The sequence below is a fragment of the Lolium perenne genome, chromosome 7, assembly GCF_019359855.2.
Source record: "Lolium perenne isolate Kyuss_39 chromosome 7, Kyuss_2.0, whole genome shotgun sequence".
NCBI classification, from domain to species: Eukaryota; Viridiplantae; Streptophyta; class Magnoliopsida; order Poales; family Poaceae; genus Lolium; species Lolium perenne.
The window spans coordinates 70438-89992 of NC_067250.2; the positions used below are offsets into that span (position 1 = coordinate 70438).

General features: G+C 44.9%; 3 protein-coding genes across 4 annotated transcripts; all 3 read left to right on the forward strand.

Moving 5' to 3' along the window:
• Nucleotides 1–699: 699 nt before the first annotated feature.
• Nucleotides 700–2232, forward strand: LOC127316326 (serine/threonine protein kinase OSK1). Its single transcript, XM_051346722.1, has 4 exons — nt 700–1565; nt 1685–1876; nt 1955–2050; nt 2155–2232. Exons 1-4 carry the CDS (start codon nt 786–788, stop codon nt 2230–2232), a joined length of 1146 nt encoding a protein of 381 aa, XP_051202682.1. The 5' UTR covers nt 700–785.
• A 3790-nt stretch (nt 2233–6022) lies between these two features.
• LOC127311726 (putative zinc finger protein CONSTANS-LIKE 11) lies at nt 6023–9350 on the forward strand. Of its 2 annotated transcripts, none has more exons than XM_051342191.2 (4): nt 6023–7001; nt 7923–8120; nt 8248–8603; nt 8692–9350. In XM_051342191.2, the coding sequence occupies exons 1-4, from the start codon at nt 6606–6608 to the stop codon at nt 8813–8815; spliced, it is 1074 nt and encodes a 357-aa protein (XP_051198151.1). In that variant the 5' UTR covers nt 6023–6605; the 3' UTR covers nt 8816–9350. The 2 variants fall into 2 exon arrangements, with proteins under 2 accessions (XP_051198151.1, XP_051198150.1); XM_051342190.2 differs by having other exon boundaries at nt 6025–7001; nt 8245–8603.
• Nucleotides 9351–16878: 7528 nt separating this feature from the next.
• Nucleotides 16879–18885, forward strand: LOC127311725 (uncharacterized acetyltransferase At3g50280-like). Its single transcript, XM_051342189.2, has one exon. The coding sequence runs from the start codon at nt 17043–17045 to the stop codon at nt 18453–18455; it is 1413 nt and encodes a 470-aa protein (XP_051198149.1). The 5' UTR covers nt 16879–17042; the 3' UTR covers nt 18456–18885.
• The last annotated feature ends 670 nt before the right edge of the window (nt 18886–19555 follow it).

Consider the following 19555-nt stretch of genomic DNA (forward strand, 5'->3'; position numbering starts at 1 on the left):
GTCGGCAAGACAGCATGACCAATATGTGATATATGCATACCTGACCCATCGGCTGTATAGACCTTCTCCTTCCCATGATATGGCTCCTTCACTTGGAGCTTACCCAGTTCATTGGTGAGATGATCTGTCGCCCCGGTATCCATGTACCAGGCCGTGTCCACAGGAGGAGTCTGCGGGCGTCCTCCAGAGACATGGTTCGCCATGGACAGCTGACGAGCAGTGAAGCGACCATCATTGCCGATCCCGAGGTACCCCTTCTGGAACCGTTTGAAGCAGGTGGATGAAACGTGACCAAGCTCACCACAGAGCTGGCAGAGGGGACGATTGCCATTGCCACCAGAACGCCCACCACCACTGCCACCCGTGGGAGACGGAGAGTAGTTCGGGCGCGGAGCTGAAGAAGGCGAGAATCCAGAGGTGCCGGCGGCGGAGAGCTGTGCGGAAGTCATGTTGATCGAACTAGTCTGATACCATGTAAACCTAGATGGGTTTTGGAGAAGAGAGGTATGAGAGACAATGACCGGTACCCAACAGGGCCGGCGTACATGACATATATATATCGATGACAGAGTTACAAACAACCTCAGCCTAATTACAAGGGATTCTATCTATATATGGTTAGCCCTAAACTAGGTAACCATATATTCTATCAGTGGCAACAAGAGTGTAGCGAATTTACCCACCACACATAACCTGCTGTCCTGCTCGGTATATCGATCTATGGCGCTGCCATGAGCGATGGAGCATATATATGGATAAGGTGGTGAGCTCCCAGTGCGTCGATAATGGCGGCCGGAACTAGCGGGGAGCAGCAGCAGCATCTGCATGCACGGTACGAGGTGGAGGAAATCCGCATCGGCGAGGGCGCCTACGCCAACGTGTACCCGGCCAGGCACCGCCTCACCGGCCGCCATGTCGCCGTGAAGATATTCCACGCCCCAACTCATGCGGAAGAAGGAGGAGAAGAAGGGGCGGAGAGGGAGATCCGGATCATGAGGCAGCTGCGGCACCACCCCCATGTCATCCGCTTCTACGAGGCCACCGTGATCGCCTCCCCCGACGTCGGCGACAGCAAGCAGAGGAAGAAAAAGGACAAGACCAAGAAGCAGCAGCCGCAGCAGGTATGCATCGTGATGGAGCTGGCCGAATCGGGTGAGCTCTACAACCACGTCCTCGCCAGCGATCGCGGGCTGGAGGAGGGGGAGGCGCGGCGCGTGTTCCGGCAGCTGGTCTCCGGCGTGGCATACTGCCACCGGAACATGGTGGTGCACCACGACCTCAAGCTCGAGAACGTCTTGCTGGACGCCGGGAAGAACGTCAAGCTGGCGGATTTCGGGTTCAGCAACTTCTTCGGCCCCGTCCAGATCCCCGGGGCGGCCTGCGGGAGCCTGCTCTACGCCGCCCCGGAGGTGACCGCCGAGCGAACGGAAGATGAAGCAACGAGATATCTTGGTCCGGAGGTGGACATGTGGAGCTGCGGTGTCATCCTCTTTGCCATGCTCTGTGGCTACCTCCCCTTCGATGGCCCCGATGACGATGAACCCGCTATAAAGAGGAGAATCGCCGTGAGTCCCAGCTGCTTCTTCTATCCGTTCGTCTTCTTGATTCGTTGGTTGGTTGGTTGGTTCACTTGGTTGGTTGGTTGATTGATATTGATCTCTTGGGGAATCGATGGAGTGTGTAGAGTGGGAAGGTGAAGATCCCAAGCAGGATTTCGGACGATCCTAGGGCACTCATCTTAGGCATGCTTCAAGTGAGCCCCCACAGGCGGTTGACCGTCGCCGAGGTGTGCCACCATCCATGGCTCCAACACTCTATCCCTCGCTACCTCGCCATGCCGGCTCCTCTCCATGACGCCAACACCCAAATCCTCAGGGTAAATAATATCATCCCTCGCGCTACAGCATCTCTGAATATATACATCAGACATGAATGTGTTTGTGTCTTCCATCAGGTTTGTGATCGCACCGTTGAGGATATAGTCAAGATGATGGTTGGGTTGGACAAACATAACCTGGTTGAGTTGCTGCATAATGGAGTCGAAAACCAAGTACTCCATCATGTCCATACGCATTAACGCATACACTTGCATAAAGTTCTTTGTGGGCTGGCTATACTAGTGATGATGGTTAACTGATTTTTTTTGTGTGGTAGGCGACAGTTGCATACTATCTCATGTTGGACAAGCGGTATGATGCTCCTACTCGTTACATGTGGTTAATGCGCGACTAGACAATGACGGTACATCAACACACTACTACTCGTTTCTGTAGACGACTAAATTGGTTACCTAAATAAATCTTAACTAATCTGTCTTCTGTACCCGTGGCATTGGACAGGAGGACATTGACTAGTGGATCCTGCAAATGTGGAACAGTTAGCTAGCATCACCAAAATGGTTGATTCTGGCTTTCTAGGACATGGAAGAGAGAGAGTAAATATGATCGGTGTGAGGCTTGAGATGTACATCACGCGTGTAATAGGATTATATGACTTTTTAGATCAAGCGGGTCAATAAGAGTGTGTTTGGATATTCTCATCGCAACCCAGCTGAAGTGACTATTTGTTGTTTGTTAGCCCGGATCGGTCCATCTCGGCACTATTGAGCTCATACAAAAAAAGGCTCTCAGCCAGGCTAGGTTGAGAAGTTCGAATCGAGCTTCGTAGGTCGCTCGGGCAGAGCTCGTCCCGCAAAAGATATAGCAGGCCCCAAGGTGGTCTGCGCCCTGGAGCTCCCTCGCCTCGCTGGAGCTCCCTCCCCAAGTCGATAGGGACCTGATTGCTATTTATTTTGTATACAGGGACTTGGTCATGTTTCGTTTTTGTATGTAGGGGTCTTATTGCAAATTTTAGACCTTCCCAGCTATTCTCACCGCATACAACCCACCAAACAACAGGCGCACTCAACATGTCTCCGTTCGCTCGAGATACCAAACACACGATAAAATCTGAATTCAACTAAGCTAGGGTTAGCTTGTATAAGGGTAGATATCTAATCTCTACTGGGCTGGGCTATCGAACACATCCTAAGAGTACACTTGTGCCAATAACACTAGGCAGAATAGTTCCATTAGTTCCCCTCCAGATGATGAGGCTCGCCACCCTACCTCTTTTCCTCTTTGACCGTCTGATTCGCTTGATTCATTCGTCCACAGACTTTTTCTGGCCTAAAAACCCCTATATAAAGGACTTCCCGGTGCTTCCTCGAGGAGGGCGCCGCAGAAACACCGAAATACCAAAACAAAGCTAAAACCAATGAAGATTGGAGGGGGAAACTCCGCTGGAGCCGCCACCGGAGGGATCTCCATCTTCTTCAACGTCTTCACCATCATCACCATGATGAAGAGGGAGTAGTCCACGTCTGGACTATGGGTTTGTGTCAGCAGCTTAATCTATTTCTCTCTTATTCTTCATAGATGTTGTACCATATAAGCTATCCAACATGATTATGGTCATGTATATAATTCATATGTGGTGGATCTTTATTCTATGATATTGATATATGAGATTGGAACCTATTATGTGTAAGATGTATTGATAGATGCATATCATGTACCCCGTTCTTAAGTACTTGTTCTGATCCAACTTATATGCAAGAGCATGTGTGGGGAGAAGTGTGTATTAGATGGAGTAGCATGGTGGTAGTGATTGAATAGTGATAACAAATTCAATATCTACTATGGTTTTTACCTTTGTTTTGCCGACTCACTAGGGATAAAATGAATGGATGTGCTATAATTATTATGTGACATTGTGATAATCTTGTTTGTTCAAAGTAGCAAATTTGATATTCAAACATTATATCAAATTACTTAAGGCTATATTCTGCTAATTATTAATTCAAGATTGCTTGTAGTTTTCCCTTTGTTGAGGAGTATAAGAGAGCTGTGTTGCATCATCTCTATGTTAGGACGTAATGCATGTATGAATGCTTATCAAACACATGTTGAAGTTCCACCATTATTATGCCATTGATGAATTGTTAGTGTCCACTACAACTTAAAAGGAGAGTAGATAAGTGAAATCATGAACCCCGGTCCATTTTAAATCACTAGAAACACCTCTAACACCATTACCTTATTTTATATTTACCAGTGTTATTTTATCTGAAAATACAAAAAAAAACTATCTCTACATACACACACAAAACCAAAATACCACTAGCCTTTATTTGTTTTTATCTAGTTTACTTAGGTTGTTTGCTTTATTTTACTTTACTTTATTTTTATACATGTATTTCCTATTACTAATACAAAACCTTGTGCTTGATTACCAAAGCTTTATTTTGGAGGTTACTAGAAGAGGAAGGGAAGAATTCAGCTTCTAAGCCAATTTTCCGAGAGTTCGATATAAACTCTTGAGTCATCCTTGTGAGGAGAAGACGCTTGCTACAACGCTCTGCACCTCGAGTCCCAACGAGTTGGTACACACAGAGTTGTTGCCATCAACCATACACGGATAATTGTTTATTTTTTGTTCCGCACAACCACAATTTTAAAACAAATTTGGTTTAGATTTGTGGTGAGATGGACAACGCTCATGCCACATGCAGGCTACTATGAGGAGAGAGAGAGAGAGTGGCACTGCCCACTGATTGGTCTCTACCCATGGGACATAGGCAGTACAATTTATTGTAAATTTAAGTGATTTTTATCATTCTCGCTACACTTAAAATATAAATAATTTCGCATTGTAATTTTACACCATTGTTGGGTACATGCAAAAAAAATTGAACATATCTTTTTTACATTTATTTTGAAATGGGGATCACCATTGAGGGCCTGCACCACCCTAAGAGCAAGAACAATAGTATAGTCGTCAGACGTGTATAGCAGTTTGTTACGTCATCTATAGTCAACATATAGCTAGCATGTACAATTGTGCAACAACGAAGGACAGAAATAACTTGAGGTAGGACGAAGTCTAAAATATAATGCAAAAAGAAAACAAAATAGTCCGGAGACATAAATAATATATATGATAACACAATGACTTGTACAATAAAATTAGGAACATATTTCATTATAAGTAGAACTTACAAATATTTCAATAATGCCAGCTCAATGACAAAGCTTTTTTACCTTTCTAAAAAATCTTTTGTAATTTTATGAACTAAGACTTTTGAATATCTATTGGTTTGTTTGCAACGCAGCCTTCATGATATTTGTCATCGAGAACTCTTTTAATTGTTGTCTTCGCTGCTGTTAAAAGCAACGCCATGATAGATCGTTGGAGAAACGTGATGGCCTTTCAAAAATCAAGAAATCTCTTGAGTCTCCAATTCTCCCACTCAAGATTGTCTTTTATATAGTAAGAGATATAATATATCTCTATAAGAGGAACAATCTTATTCACATTAAACATAGAAAATGTGTCTATGTTTTTTTGGTACGCAGTGCTTGCTTTTTTTTTTTTGGGTTCGAAGTTGTTTTCGCGCAATGTTCACCAAAAACAAGCATAACTTTCGGCAATGCATTTGCCAAAAGTTATGCATTTGCCAAAAGTTGAGGTGGGGCAGTTGCCCTACCTGGGGAGCTTCGCCCCTGCAAGAGTGGGTTATAAAAATATAGTACTTTTACAATATATGGTCTACCTTTTACTCTTAGAAAGTGCCTAGAAGCACGTGCTAGAGCTGGCTCTTAACTTAGAGCCATCTTTTATTCTCTCTCGGAATCTTTCTCGTCCAACTAACCTAAAATATAATATATTATCTCTTATGGCCAGCTGACAAGACCTTATTGTACTTGCTCTAGATGGACAACAACTCGTTTCTGTCCGCACGACCACCGCAAACAGACCGAAGCGGGGAGTTCCACGGCCCGAAATGCGACCTTCCGTTGGAGATGGTCTTACTTCAAGATTAGCATGCGAATATCCAAAACCTAAAAACATGATAAGGGTGAGATACTAAATCTGCAAGAACCTTCTCGTGGCCGGACAATGCCTCTATTTATAGGACTATCACAAGATTGATGAATAAGTGTATCCTCACATGTCACAACTTGATACTAGAATAGATATACTTAACACCACCTAACTTGAGATTTATTTTCTCCGTGCAAAATATATTTACTCCTACTTATCCTTTATTCTTTTCTAGATCTTTCGGTGCTAATTAAGTCTAGAAAATTCTTGCCCACAACAATTGGGAAATGGAGTACCTAACAAAGAATAAGAGGAATACTAACAAAGAATAAGAGGAATACAATCAGTGCTAATTAACCCATTCGATAAATATGCAAAGATAAAAACAGAGAGATGTTTGGTCGGTGCATGAGGAGCATTGTAGCGAGCGAGTGAGTAGGACGGGTTCGTCGGGAGTGGCAGTTATTTAGTTAGAGCGCTAGCTGTAAGAGATCCAAATCGTCGGGCTTGGCGCGCCCGTCAACGTACGTAACCAACCGCCTCAACCCACTCCCGTCCTCTCCCCTCCCCACCCCGCCGCCTATTTCTTGACTCCCATATATCGACGGCGCCGCCCCATCCGTCCGTCGCCGGCGCCGGTACTCCCCCCTCCTCCCTTCTTGACAAAGTGCAGATGCACTGCGCTGGTAGATGAATGAGGAGCACTGCCATCCTGCGCGGTCGCCGGCGTCGACGACACCATGGACAACCACCTCACCTACGCCTGCAACAACTGCCTCACCGAGCGCGCCGTCGTCTTCTGCCCATCCGACGGCGCCAGGCTCTGCCTCGAGTGCGACGGCGCAGTGCACGGCGCCAGCGCGCTGGCCGGCCTCCACGCGCGCGCGCCGCTCTGCGACGCGTGCGGCGCCGCGCCCGCCGCGATCCGCTGCGGCCAGGCCACGCTTTGCGCGGAATGCGCGGATCGCCGAGGGCCGCCAGAGGGAACGTACGCCAGGTCGGCCATCGAGGAGTACACGGGGTGCCCCACGCCGTCGGAGATCCTCCGCATCCTCTCCGTCGAGGCGCCGTCGTCGCAGGAGGACTTCGACCAGTGGCTCGCCGACAAGCTGCCCCAGATCCTGGAAGAGGTTCAAGTAAGTCTATCCATACCTCAACCTCTGAACTTCACACTATAGATGTAGTATTTCATTTCTGAACTTGAATTAATGCTATGTGCTATGTTGCTGCCTGTGCCAGTGCAAATTGAGACTCGTCTTGTGCTCTGTTCTGTTTCACAAATTTTACAACGGACAATTAATTGTGTGATCCAGTGAGTGATACGCTGATGAACCATACAAAGCAGTGTGTACTTTGTACAAATAATTTAGGGTAGTGCGGAGTGTTCTATTACTGATGTAAAAGAGGGATGATCTGTTTGGGAAGAGATATATGACCCTCCGGATTTCCTGATGCATGTAAATGTAATGGAGAATGATCAAAAGGATCATATAATTAATACAAAGATCATATATTGTGTTCTCCTCTGAAAGTTTGGCAAATTTTGTGGTGACATGGACCTTTATCCAACTGGCTGATATCTATCTAACGTGCATTTTAGTTTCACTGTACCAGAAAGTAAGAAGTACTAAAAGAATACAAATACTAACCAATGAACCCTCAAGAAACAAAATTTTGAAAATGACTTTCATGTTATGATGGAGTTTATGAGAAAAAATGGAGTGATGCCTTTCCCTAACTGACCGAATTGGAAATGGGGAATTTTGAACAAGTAAAAACATTCCTTCATAATTCTCAAAAAAAAACATTCCTTCATTTCTAACACACACACACACACACACACACACACACACACACACAATCAACAGCTAGGTATAAGCACATCTAAGAATAATAAATATAAGCATAGTGCTCATACAGCCAATCAAGCATTGGCTCCCTCGGTGGATGGACCAACATATGTCTAAGATTAAATATCTCTCTTACCTCTTAACTAGGATGGCGCATATAACCGCGATGAGTACTCATTCTGTTAATTTGTGGTGATCAACATGGAGGATGGACCTCAGATGTGCGATGGAAATGGAACCGCGAGTACAACAATTGTAGGAGAAAGAGGCAGCTTCGGCTGTGATGATTGGAATAATGCTTGTTCAACTACCTGTGCTCCACCTTGTCCTGGGCTTGAGAGTACTAATGGAGTATTTGTTGATCATCAGTCAGCCACGCCTTCAGCGAATTTACTCGCTTTTGAGGTACATACCAAGTATACCACTTACTCACGCAGCTAATTCACACGTTTTTTGCACGTTCTGTTTGATCCCAATTTGACAATGAGAATAACAGTTAACCACTTTGCTTTGTTTATTTTCTTGGCAGCAGCAGCAGCCACCGTCGATCTGCCACTTTTTCTCATCATCATATTCATCTTATAATACAACATCATCATCATGCCAGCCAGTAATGACATCGGCTACTCTTCTGCAATCCATGGGCAACGATCATCATCAGTCCCTGCTTCTCGACGGCTTCCCTAATTTCTGTCCTAACTTGCCCTTAATTGCGCCACCACCACCGACGGAGAACGCTGATTTGCATGACGGCAGCCAGCCACAGCAGATGTTAGTTGCGGATGAGAAGGCAGCAGCTCATCAACAAGATCCAAACAGCATATCCAAGAAGCGAGAGGAAAGGGACAGAGCCAAGCTCAGGTACAACGAAAAGAAGAAAAACAGAAAGTAAGCATGAAACTTCCATTTGACCCAGACCTTATATATACTAGATATCGCAATGCAGGTTTGAATTGAATCCAAATGAAATTTGCAGGTTCTGCAAGCAGATCATGTACGCCTCCCGCAAAGCGAGAGCGGACACGCGGAAGAGAGTCAAGGGTAGATTCGCGAAGGCTACCAATGAACACCAACACATACTCCACTCAGATGCATCATAAATTCAGAGTTGATGCGATCAATTTTGCCGTTCTTTTTTCACTTTCTTATATTCGTTCTGCATATAGGGAGAGCATATATACACAAAATCAAACATTTTTTGTCACCACTTCATTTTTTTCCACTGTAAATAATGTCTCAACACATTATAGTGAATCATGCTAGGTAGAATACTCTTCTCCACACCCCACAAATACATACCTCTCAAATTGTGGAGAAGGATGTTGCACCTTAGATCTTAGGACTTTTTTCAATTTATTTATCTTTCATGTTTTTTTTTGGCCTTTCTTCTTTCATTTTTGATAGTTTCGGGCTCGTTCATCTAGAGAGATAGTTTTTGGACACATTCTATTTAGAGGTAGTTTTGGGACACTCTGATACCTCCAGCGTTAATAAGTCAGCCCTTGTATGTGTACATACATTCAGTTTTTGGTAAGGGTAAATAAAGTCACGATTTTTTCCAACTGTTCTCCGATGTACGAAAATTTATGAATATATTCTTTCAAACTTTTGGGGAGAATGCCCAGCACCTTTTCATGGGTTGAGTGGTAGTCAACATTATATGGAGCAGCATTCTTTGTTTGGTCAAGCGTTTCAGCCGGTTATTCCACCTACAAACATGTCCTTGCAAGAGTGGTGACTAACACCGCAGAGTACGCGGAAGGAGAATAGATCAAGCCTAAATTCGCTGGTCATGCTGACAACTTGGTCCATCTGGCGCGAGAGAAACGGAAGAGTATTTGATAATTCTTTTAAACCGATCGATCTAATCCTGCAGCAGATCAAAGATGAGGCAAAACAGTGGAAAACTACTAGCACTGGTCGATTCAAGCTTGAAGGGGTTTAAGCTGCGCTAGACATTTTATTTTTCTTTTACTGGTCTTTTTAGTTGTGTCTTTTACCTTGTCTACATGTGTCGGTCGTTCTTTTTTTTTCTTGGATATATAGGTCGTTCTCCTCTCTTTCTCTGTGACCTGGTGGTCAACAGTCTGTAAAATTTGGCCTTCTTTAGGCCTTTCTCCTTTCTTAATGAATGCATATGCAGTGTATGGTTCGAACAAAAAATTCTACCATAATGCTTGTTCTCTATCATCACACAAGGTGATGTGTACGTGCGAAATAATAAGTGCAGAAACTTCCATTGTTGTCTCCCGTAGGAGTCTAGGCCGTCTCAGTTCCAATGTGATCGACTATCCTCTCCAACTGATCATCGTCTTGGTAAGCCATTGTATCAGCAACTAGCTAATCGGATAAAAGCTGCTTCTTAAGCAGACACGTCGTAGGAGCTGTCGTAGGAGCTTGCCAGGACAACTTGGTAGGGAAGCTACTTATTAGTAGGAAAGAGGGCTTTGGTTTTTTTTGCTCCAAAGAGCATTAGCACCGGTTTTGGTACCAACTCAGACTAAAGGGGGCCATTAGCACCGGTTCGTGCGGTCTGAACGTCCAGGGGACCAGCCGCGGCATTAGCACCGGTTCGTGCGGGATCTTTAGCACCGGTTCGTGACACGAACCGGTGCTAAAGGTTTGTGGCCAGGCACTTGGCAGCCGCGAAACCTTTAGCACCGGTTCGTGTCACGAACCGGTGCTAAAGCCCCAATTTGCCCTATATATTCAGCTAACCCCACAACCAGCCCTCACTCCATTTTTTCTTGGTGGAAGGTGTGAGGGTTGTGTGCTTGCTTGCTTTTCTTTGCCATGCACATCAGGTGCTCGATGAAATGTCTGAGAGAATGATGCCGCTTGATTTCACACAAAACAAAAATGATATGAGGTGCCGGAGCGACACTTAAGCTTTCTCCTCTTTCTTTCCTCCTAGATCAAGGTTAAGCAACTTGGCCCTTTCATTTGTACAGTGGTAATTTCCACTATTTATATATATTATGATGTTTTGTAATGGTTTTTTGATAAAATTAATTATATGATGTAGATGAACCGGCGGCAATGGATGTAAGTTGACTGACGCCTACCCGAGTTCACTTCGGGCCTGAAAGATTTTCTCCGTGTGGCTGATGAAAACCCACAGGCGGATGGTTTTACGTGTTGTCCATGTGTTGATTTCCGGAACTTAAAGAAATACCGTAAATGGCAAGTCCTTCACTCCCACCTGCTTTGGAAAGGTTTCATGCCTAGCTATAATTGTTGGACCAAGCATGGAGAAAGAGGGGTTACGATGGAAGACAATGAAAAAGAATAATAAGAAGAAGAGGATGATAATATGTACCCTAAATACGGTGATACTGCAACGGGGCACGATGAAGATGAAGAGGCAGGGGAGCTGAAGATGAAGAGACATCAGATGAGCCTATTGATGATGATCTTCGTCGGGCCATCACTGATGCACACATAGAAGCAGAAACTGAAAACAAGAAGCGGAAGTTAAAGGGCATGTTAGAGGATCACAAAAAAAAAATTGTACCCAACTTGCGAAGATGGCAACACAAAGCTCGGTACCACACTGGAGTTGCTGCAATGGAAGGCAGAGGCTGGTATATGTGATAAGCCATTTGTGAAGTTACTGAAAATAATGAAGAAGAAGCTTCCAAAGGGTAAAATTGTCAGACAGTACGTACGAAGCAAAGAAAGTTCTATGCCCTCTAGGATTAGAGGTGTAGAAGATACATGCATGCATTAATGACTGCATCCTCTACCGCGTTGAGTACGAAATTTGGAAAAATGCCCGGTATGCACTGCACTGCGGTATAAGATCAGGCGAGATGACCCTGGTGATGTTGAGGGCGAGCCCCCCAGGAAGAGGGTTCCTGCCAAGGTTATGTGGTATGCTCCTATAATGCCTCTTGAAACGTCTCTTCAGAAATAAAGAGCATGCCAGGTTGTTGCGGTGGCACAAAGAAGACCGTAAGAAAGACGAGATGCTGAGACACCCGCTGATGGGTCGCAGTGGAGGAAAATCGATAGAGAGTTCCCGGACTTCCTAGGTGACGCGAGGAACTTAAGGTTTGGTCTAAGTACAGATGGCATGAATCCTTTTGGGGAGCAGAGTTGCAATCATAGCACCTGGCATGTAACTCTATGTATATATAACCTTCCACCTTGGTTGTGCATGAAGCAGAAGTTCATTATGATGTCAGTGCTCATCCAAGAAGTTCATTATGATTGTTCCCTGGCTTTGGGTGTTCAGCCGGCGCGGCTCAGGACCCAATCGGCGCCGTTGAGAGGTTCAACTGATGTATTAGGGTTAAATAAAAATGGACCTGATCGAGCTATATGTGTAACTCCAATCTTTGATTATGTATTGAGCATTATCCTTAATTAGTAGCTATATATATGTGTAACTCTAATATTTGATCATGTTTTGAGAATTATCCTTAATTACCGCTTCGTTGTGTTTATAGCATTAGAATAACTTGTAACTCTTTGCAGAAACTATGGAACGAGACCTAAAAAGGAATACATCATCGAGGACATTATCCGTGATGATGACGATATCACCTCTCTTTATCTGAACCAATCCGGTGAGGGATACGAGCAAAACCGTGGAGACGGCTCCGGTGAGGGAGATGAGCAAGAGCACCATGGAGATGGCTCCGATGAGGGAGAAGGCGACGACTCCGATGAGGGAGAAGCTGACGGCGCCGAGGTGCATATATATTAATTAACCATGCCTCCAGATTTGTGCATATACATATATTAACGTTGTTTCTTCTTTTAGACCTCCCGATCAACAAAATTTACTGGAAGTAAACGAGGCACGGCCAGAAAGATGGAAGACCATGAAAGGTGAGCCATCACGGATATCGCTGAAGATGGCGAACCGATTGCTCCCAAGGATCACACAAAAAAGTTTGTAAGTCAATGAGGAGTTATTGTTAGGGAACACCATCCTGATCACCACTCAAGAATGGAAGAAACCTGCAAAGGGGGAAGGAGTTACTTATGTTGACACGAGATCCAAAAATATGATGTTTAGAAAGCTCCTGGTAAATTTCATCTTCCCGGAGCCAACTGACTTTGAATGTGAGAATGACAGGCCAGACCCTAAGGATCCCGAGCTGAATATCGTACATCGAAGAGTCAATAAGTGGGATCTTAAGAAGATGGCAACACAGTTCAACGGCTACAAGAAAAAACTTGACAACTTGTTTGTTAAGGAAAAAAAAAGACTCCAGATTTTTTATGGACCCTATGAGAAGATAAAAGACCAATGGGAGGAATTTGTGAAGTACAAGACATCGAGAGGGCAAATAAAAGGTCAGCCACCAATAAGAAAAATGATGCTAATAAGATATGCTACCATACCTTGGGGCAAGGAGGCTACAAGGCTGGCTGGCCTAAGTGGGAAAAATGGGAGAACGAACTAATTGGTAATGGGATTCAGCCAGAGGTATTGAAATAAAACCAGCGGTCAATGGATTGGTTTTACGCGCATGGGGGCACGTTGAACTCACAAGGGGAATGTATATATACACCAAGACATAAGGAAAATCCACTTCCCATCGAAGCCTTTAGAAATGTTGCAAAGTAAGGTAGAAGGGAAACCAGTTCCCCAGCTTGGAAACCAGAAAAACTCGTGCCCCCGCTCCAAGTGTATCCCGATGTCCTACAATGCCTTGATCCGGAGATGGTAGCACTATACAAAGACGAGGTAGATGCGCTTAAGCCGCATCAAATTCATGCACACGGGTGATGTCCAAATAACATACCAGTACCACTACGGGAATCCTCTTGTCAGAGCTGATGAGTTGCCTTTTCTATCAACACAACTGCGAAGACTGCATAAGTGGTACTTGGATGCATGTGACAACGGTCAGAACTGGATCATGATGGCAATCAAAGATGAGCACTATGGGCATGGAAATGCCGTGATAAACATCGAATTTACTGAATTATTTCAGTTATTCAATCAAAACTCCCTCGACAAATCTCTGATGAGTGCCTATTGTTTGTAAGTATTATTTATGTCATTAAGTCTCTACCGCGGCTCGCCCATTGCAGTCATATAACTATACTCACTATATTATGCAGAATGAAGATCTGTGATGCCGATTTGGGCAAATCTATGACATTGGGTTCGTTGACCCATATACCGTGCATGAGCATGCTCTCACACACCATCCCAAGGACACGGAGGATAACTTGGTACATGCCTAAGGAAACACTCATACAAAAGGGAAATACTATTTCCTTACAACTTCGCGTGAGTGTTACTGTCTTGAACACATTAAATCTTTTTTTTACTCCATGTGTTAAGTGTAATTGATGAGTTATGCATATGTGCGCAGGTTTCACTATATCCTGATAGTCATTGAACCTGACGCCGGAGTAGCAGAAGTCATGGACTCGAAAAGTAAACCCCTTGATGTGTGGGGGGGACATGGCTGATATGCTCCAGAGGGCTTGGAAACGGTTCAACAACAAAGCTCCGGGTGCGTAGAAAAAAGAACTTGAAATTAGACCTGTACCGGTAAATACTACTAGCTACGCCGCGCATCTCTTTGACTCTAGTTTTAATACCATTATTACCATCCTTGATTATTATTTTGATTGAACTTTGTTCTCGTAAAGTGCTTGAGGCAAGAGGACATGAATAATTTATGTGGATTCTGCGTTTGCGAGTTTATTCACCAGACGACCCACCAGAGGGCCAAAATTTTAGATCTACTTGAAGTACGTAAACAACATTCATAACTATATTTTATCACCTTGTGCTTCATTCAATATATATATATACTGACCACCTTCTTGAAATTATTAGATCCAACGGTTGCGGGACGGTCTTCTAGCAATCGAGCGTGTACGAGCAATTCAAGAAGAATTGGCGGGTTCTTACTTGAGCAAGTCATAGCTCCAGACGGAGCATGAACGTGTGTCACTTCGATCGATATATTCATAACATTTTTATGTAATATAATGGTTTCCTATATATGTGTCTGTATTATAACGTGTTTCAAATGGAGGCAGACTCTGCGCGGCAGCGTTCTGGTGAAATTCTATGCCGCGGCAGAGAGTCTGTCGCGGCAGTGTTTTAGTGCAATTCCCTGCCGCGGCAGAGACTACCGCGGCAGGGGCCCAAAATGCTGCCCCAACACGAACCGGTGCTAAAGGTCACCCGCCCGAGCGCTCCTCTGTGGGCCACGTGGTTCCCCTTTAGCACCGGATGGATTGCACCGGTTGCCCATCCGGTATATATGGCCATTTCAAACCGGTGCTAATGCCCCGTTTTCTACTAGTGACTTATTATTTTCAAAATTTATGTTTCTTTTCCTTAGAAACAAAAACGTGCATACTGTATAAAAGTATGATCACTCAAAAATAGTGACAGAAAACACTCATTTATTTTTCGAGAACAAAAAACACTCATTTATGAGCTATTATAAAAAAAGGAATAATCCATGCACAATTTTAAAACACTCTTTTTCTGAACAAGGAAGACGAGGACTGGCTTCCTTGTTCAAAAATAAACTGTGCATATTTTGGGAGATATTTTTCCACTCCACATATCTTTATATAATAGTACACATCTTTATTTTAGAAAATCATCAAAAGAGTTTGTAACGTGGAAGCGCACATTTTTGTTCACTGGTGGTGGTGGGTATGCAACATAATTTGTTGGTTTTGATGTCGACTAATTGCCTACCGAACCCCATGTTTGAACTGATCATGTGTTGGAGAAAAAAAGACAAGTGGACATGAGTTGGACAAATACTAGACAACCATGTCAAGCTTTAATTCTTTGAATCTGTCGAGTGCAGACCCGGTGGTCTTGCATGCATGGATTCATTCCATCTCCAACTGAATTTCGCTGCTGATGCTATGGTAATTTCCAACAAATTTCCTCCTTCCGCAGCAGCTTGTAGCTTAGTTAGCACTTCGTGTGGTAGTAGTCTCCGAGACACGCGCATTCCCTGAAACTTCATAACTACGGTGAGCAATTTTTCTTCGACGCTCAATAGCACACGTGAAGTGGACCAAGTTTACTAAGCACATGCGCAGGCCGAGCTCTACAAGAATCATTTTATTTATTTATTTATATGTGTTTTAATGTATTAGCTGAAGTCAACGGTAAACGTCTTTCCTCAGTCTTTTTGACTCCACCACCATCCTCCATCTTCTCTATACCTTGGGAAACAAGCTAGCTAGCTACACATGTGTACCGCTGGACTGCGGCATGCAGTTGTTATTAGTTATTTAGTTACGTGAGACATTTTGTTTCTTCCTTAAAAAAGGTCCCCAAATTATCCGGATATTCAAATCGGCAAGAAGATCATATATTCATATGTTCCGGGAATCCGGGGTGAAACAAATGATGACATTCTGATGCTAAAAGTATCTGAAACAATTACACGTGCAAATGTACATGTCCTATATTTATACAATAAATTTTCATAAAGAAAAATAAGTATTCTGGCATGCGAGAAGAATACCGATATTTTTTAGAATATACAAATATTTTGAGCTATCTTAACAATTTTACTATTCATGTGAGAGTTTACCTTTCCAGTGTAATTGTTTTTTGAAAAAGACCAGGCCAGCTCAGCAGTGCCACCAACCAACAAAATTTCTACATCTATATTAAATATCTACTCCAATAGTTAATTATGTGGCAGCAATGTAGTCAACTACAATACTAGTACTTGGTACGTGAGCACTCCCTCTATTCACATGAATAAGGCATATAAATTTAGTACCAAATCAATATTTTCTAATTTTGACCAATATTATAGAGAAAAAAATTGTGTAATTAATTCTTAGTCGACTAAAAACTAACTTAATTATCTGTTATCAAATGTTGTAACTCATGTTTCAACTCACCAATCATGAACCTCACCAAATGAAAAGTTTAGTTGCAGCCTAACTTTGCAAATGAAAATCTCATTTGCAATCCATGTTGCTAACTCTCATTAGCATGAATCACGAAGTAAATCTAACTCTTTAGAGGTATTTTTCTTAGTTACAGTCTAACTTGCAACTAAAAATCTCAAGTGTATGAATCATGATGTAAATCTGACAGTATAGGATCAACCAAGAACTAAGTTGGTAAACCAAAAAAAAAATGGATACCAAAAACTTAATAGATTCACCACAAAATTTATTTTCATAATATATTTGTTTCATGTTGTATATTTTCTTATTTGGATTTGTTCTAGGCTTTGACCTTTCTTTGAGAATAAAAGGGTCAAGAAAAATGTGCAGCCACCTACCAAATTACCCTGCTATAGTATATAAATCTCTGCTCCGACTGAGGAAGCATCCGAACAAACAGAGGCCACAATGCCGTCGCCGTCGTCCATGGTGCGAGTGCTGTCGTCGCGCACGGTGAGGCCGCCGTCGCCGCGGCCGCGCGAGCGTATCCCGTTCACCTCCTGGGATGCCGCCTTTCTCTCCGCCAACTACATCCAGAAGGGCCTCCTCTTCCACAAACCCAAAGATCAGGCGGCGCTCTCCACCACCGCCCACGTCGTCGACCACCTCGCCGCCGCCCTCGCCGACACGCTCGCCGTCTACTACCCCGTCGCCGGCCGGTTTGCCACCGAACAACACAAGGACGACACCGGCAACGTCTTGGGATGCTCTGTGCACATCGACTGCGACGGGCAGGGGGTGGAGGTGCTCCACGCCGTGGCCGACGGCGTCTCAGTCGCCGACGTGGTCCCGCCCGACGCCGACGTGCCGCGCGACCTGGTCGGGTCCTTCTTCCCGCTCGACGACGCTGTCAACTACGACGCCGTCGACCACCCACTCTTCGTCGTCCAGGTCACGGACCTCGCCGACGGCGTCTTCGTGGGGTTCGCCTACAACCACGCCCTCTCGGACGGCACCGCCTTCTGGGACTTGGTCAACGTCTGGGCCGCCACCGCGCGCGCCAGGCTCGGACTCGCCCCGCCGCCATCGGTGACGCCTCCGGTGTTCAAGCGCTGGTCAGCCGACGGAGGAGCCGCTGCCCCGGTGGTGCTGCCGTGCACCGACGTGTCGGAGCTCATCGATCGGATTTCCCCGCCGCCGCTGCGCGAGCGGATGCTGCACTTCTCGGCCGAGTCGCTGGTGGCGCTCAAGGAGCGGGCGCGCCATGACCTCTTGGCCGCCGGGGACTCCGTCAGCGCCGCCGCGCTCACGCGCTTCCAGGCGCTGTCGTCGCTCCTCTGGCGCTGCATCACCCGCGCCCGGAGGTTGTCCCCGGAGCAGGAGACCACGTGCCGCGTCGCCATCAACAACCGCGCGCGGCTCCGGCCCCCACTCCCGCAGGAGTACTTCGGCACCACCATCTACGCCATCGGCACGGAGCCTGTGCGCGCGCCGGAGCTGCTTGAGCGAGGGCACGGGTGGGCGGCGGCGGCCGTGGGGCGGGCGGTGGCTGCGCACACGGACGAGTCCATCCGGGCGCGGGTGGCGGCGTGGACTGCGAAGCCGATGGTGTACACGGCGCGGTTCTTCGACCAGACGGCGACCATGGTGGGAAGCTCGCCGTGTTTCGACATGTACGGGTGCGACTTCGGATGGGGCAGGCCAGTGGCGGCGCGGAGCGGGAAGGGGAATAAGTCCGATGGGAAGACGTCGCTGTACCCCGGGCGGGAGGGCGGGGGCAGCATGGACGCGGAGCTTACGCTAAAGCCGGAGCACATGGCAGCGCTGGAGGAGGACGAGGAGTTCTGGGCCGCCGTGACGCCGGCCGCGCCGGTGCGGTGACCAAGGGGAAAGCTTGAATTTTCTTGACTTACTAAATACTAATAATATGCTTTAATAAAAGATCATGTGTTTGCAAATATAGTTTTGCAACTCAATTTCAAGCAGACCTTGCAATGCAGCTGATTTTGAAATAAACACAGTAGCACCATCATCAACTAGCATAGATGCCTCCCCTCGCACCACCTCCGCCATCCTTGAAGTACCCCCCACCCCCCGGCGACACCTCCTTCTAGTGATACCTCACCTCGATATGTGCCCTCGTCTCTCTTCGCTATCACGATTATGGGAGTATGGGACGATCCAATGTTGATGTCAATGTGTAACATCCCAAAAATTCAAAACAAAACAAATGAATTCCCCTAGTTCCAAATTTTGGAACCAACAAAAACTTTTATTTAAATTAAGTTTGATACATAGTAATCTTGCTTAATTCTTGTGCTATTGCCATGATTGCTTGTTATAGTAGTTTGAAATAATCTTAAACCCTAAACCTCACCCCTCTTTTCACCATCCTAGTTAAAATAAAATAAAAGGAAATTAAATAAGAAAAAGGTATATGTGCCTATGGCTATTTTTACAAATCTTTACCCTAGACCTTTCTACTTTGTTTAGAGGTTTGGAAAAGCTTCATACACCTTACCTAGTACTTATCAAACCAAATCCAAGTTGTTTCCAAAGAAAATAAAAAGAAACTAAAATGCCATAGAGGCATATGAGAATAAAATAGCAAATATGTGAATTTAAGAATCTTGACCCTAATACATGTTGTGAATGGTGGGATCACTCCTATATACCATTTCAACACTCAACAACACCATTTGGGGTCAAGTCAAGTCAAATTAAAACTCAAATGCAACATATGCATAGAGGCATATGTGACACATAGCCATAATACCCAATTGTTGCCCTATGACTTTAAACCTTGACCAAATGATGGGAAACCATCTCTAAACCTAACCTAATACTAAATTGACCCTAACACATGCCCAAGTGAAGCAAGATGAACAATTTACAAGTTTAATGAAATATGACACATCACCTCTTATGTGTTATGGCCATTTTTGCAAATCTTTGAGCAAGACCACAAATGGTTTCAATGA

Coding starts and splice junctions, on each gene's coding strand:
- LOC127316326 (XM_051346722.1), top strand. CDS start 786: ATGGCGGCCGGAACTAGCGGGGAGCAGCAGCAGCATCTGCATGCACGG. Junction 1,566..1,684: donor CTATAAAGAGGAGAATCGCC/GTGAGTCCCAGC, acceptor TGGAGTGTGTAG/AGTGGGAAGGTGAAGATCCC. Junction 1,877..1,954: donor CCAACACCCAAATCCTCAGG/GTAAATAATATC, acceptor GTCTTCCATCAG/GTTTGTGATCGCACCGTTGA.
- LOC127311726 (XM_051342190.2), top strand. CDS start 6,606: ATGGACAACCACCTCACCTACGCCTGCAACAACTGCCTCACCGAGCGC. Junction 7,002..7,922: donor AGATCCTGGAAGAGGTTCAA/GTAAGTCTATCC, acceptor ATCAACATGGAG/GATGGACCTCAGATGTGCGA. Junction 8,604..8,691: donor GAAAAGAAGAAAAACAGAAA/GTAAGCATGAAA, acceptor TGAAATTTGCAG/GTTCTGCAAGCAGATCATGT.
- LOC127311725 (XM_051342189.2), top strand. CDS start 17,043: ATGCCGTCGCCGTCGTCCATGGTGCGAGTGCTGTCGTCGCGCACGGTG.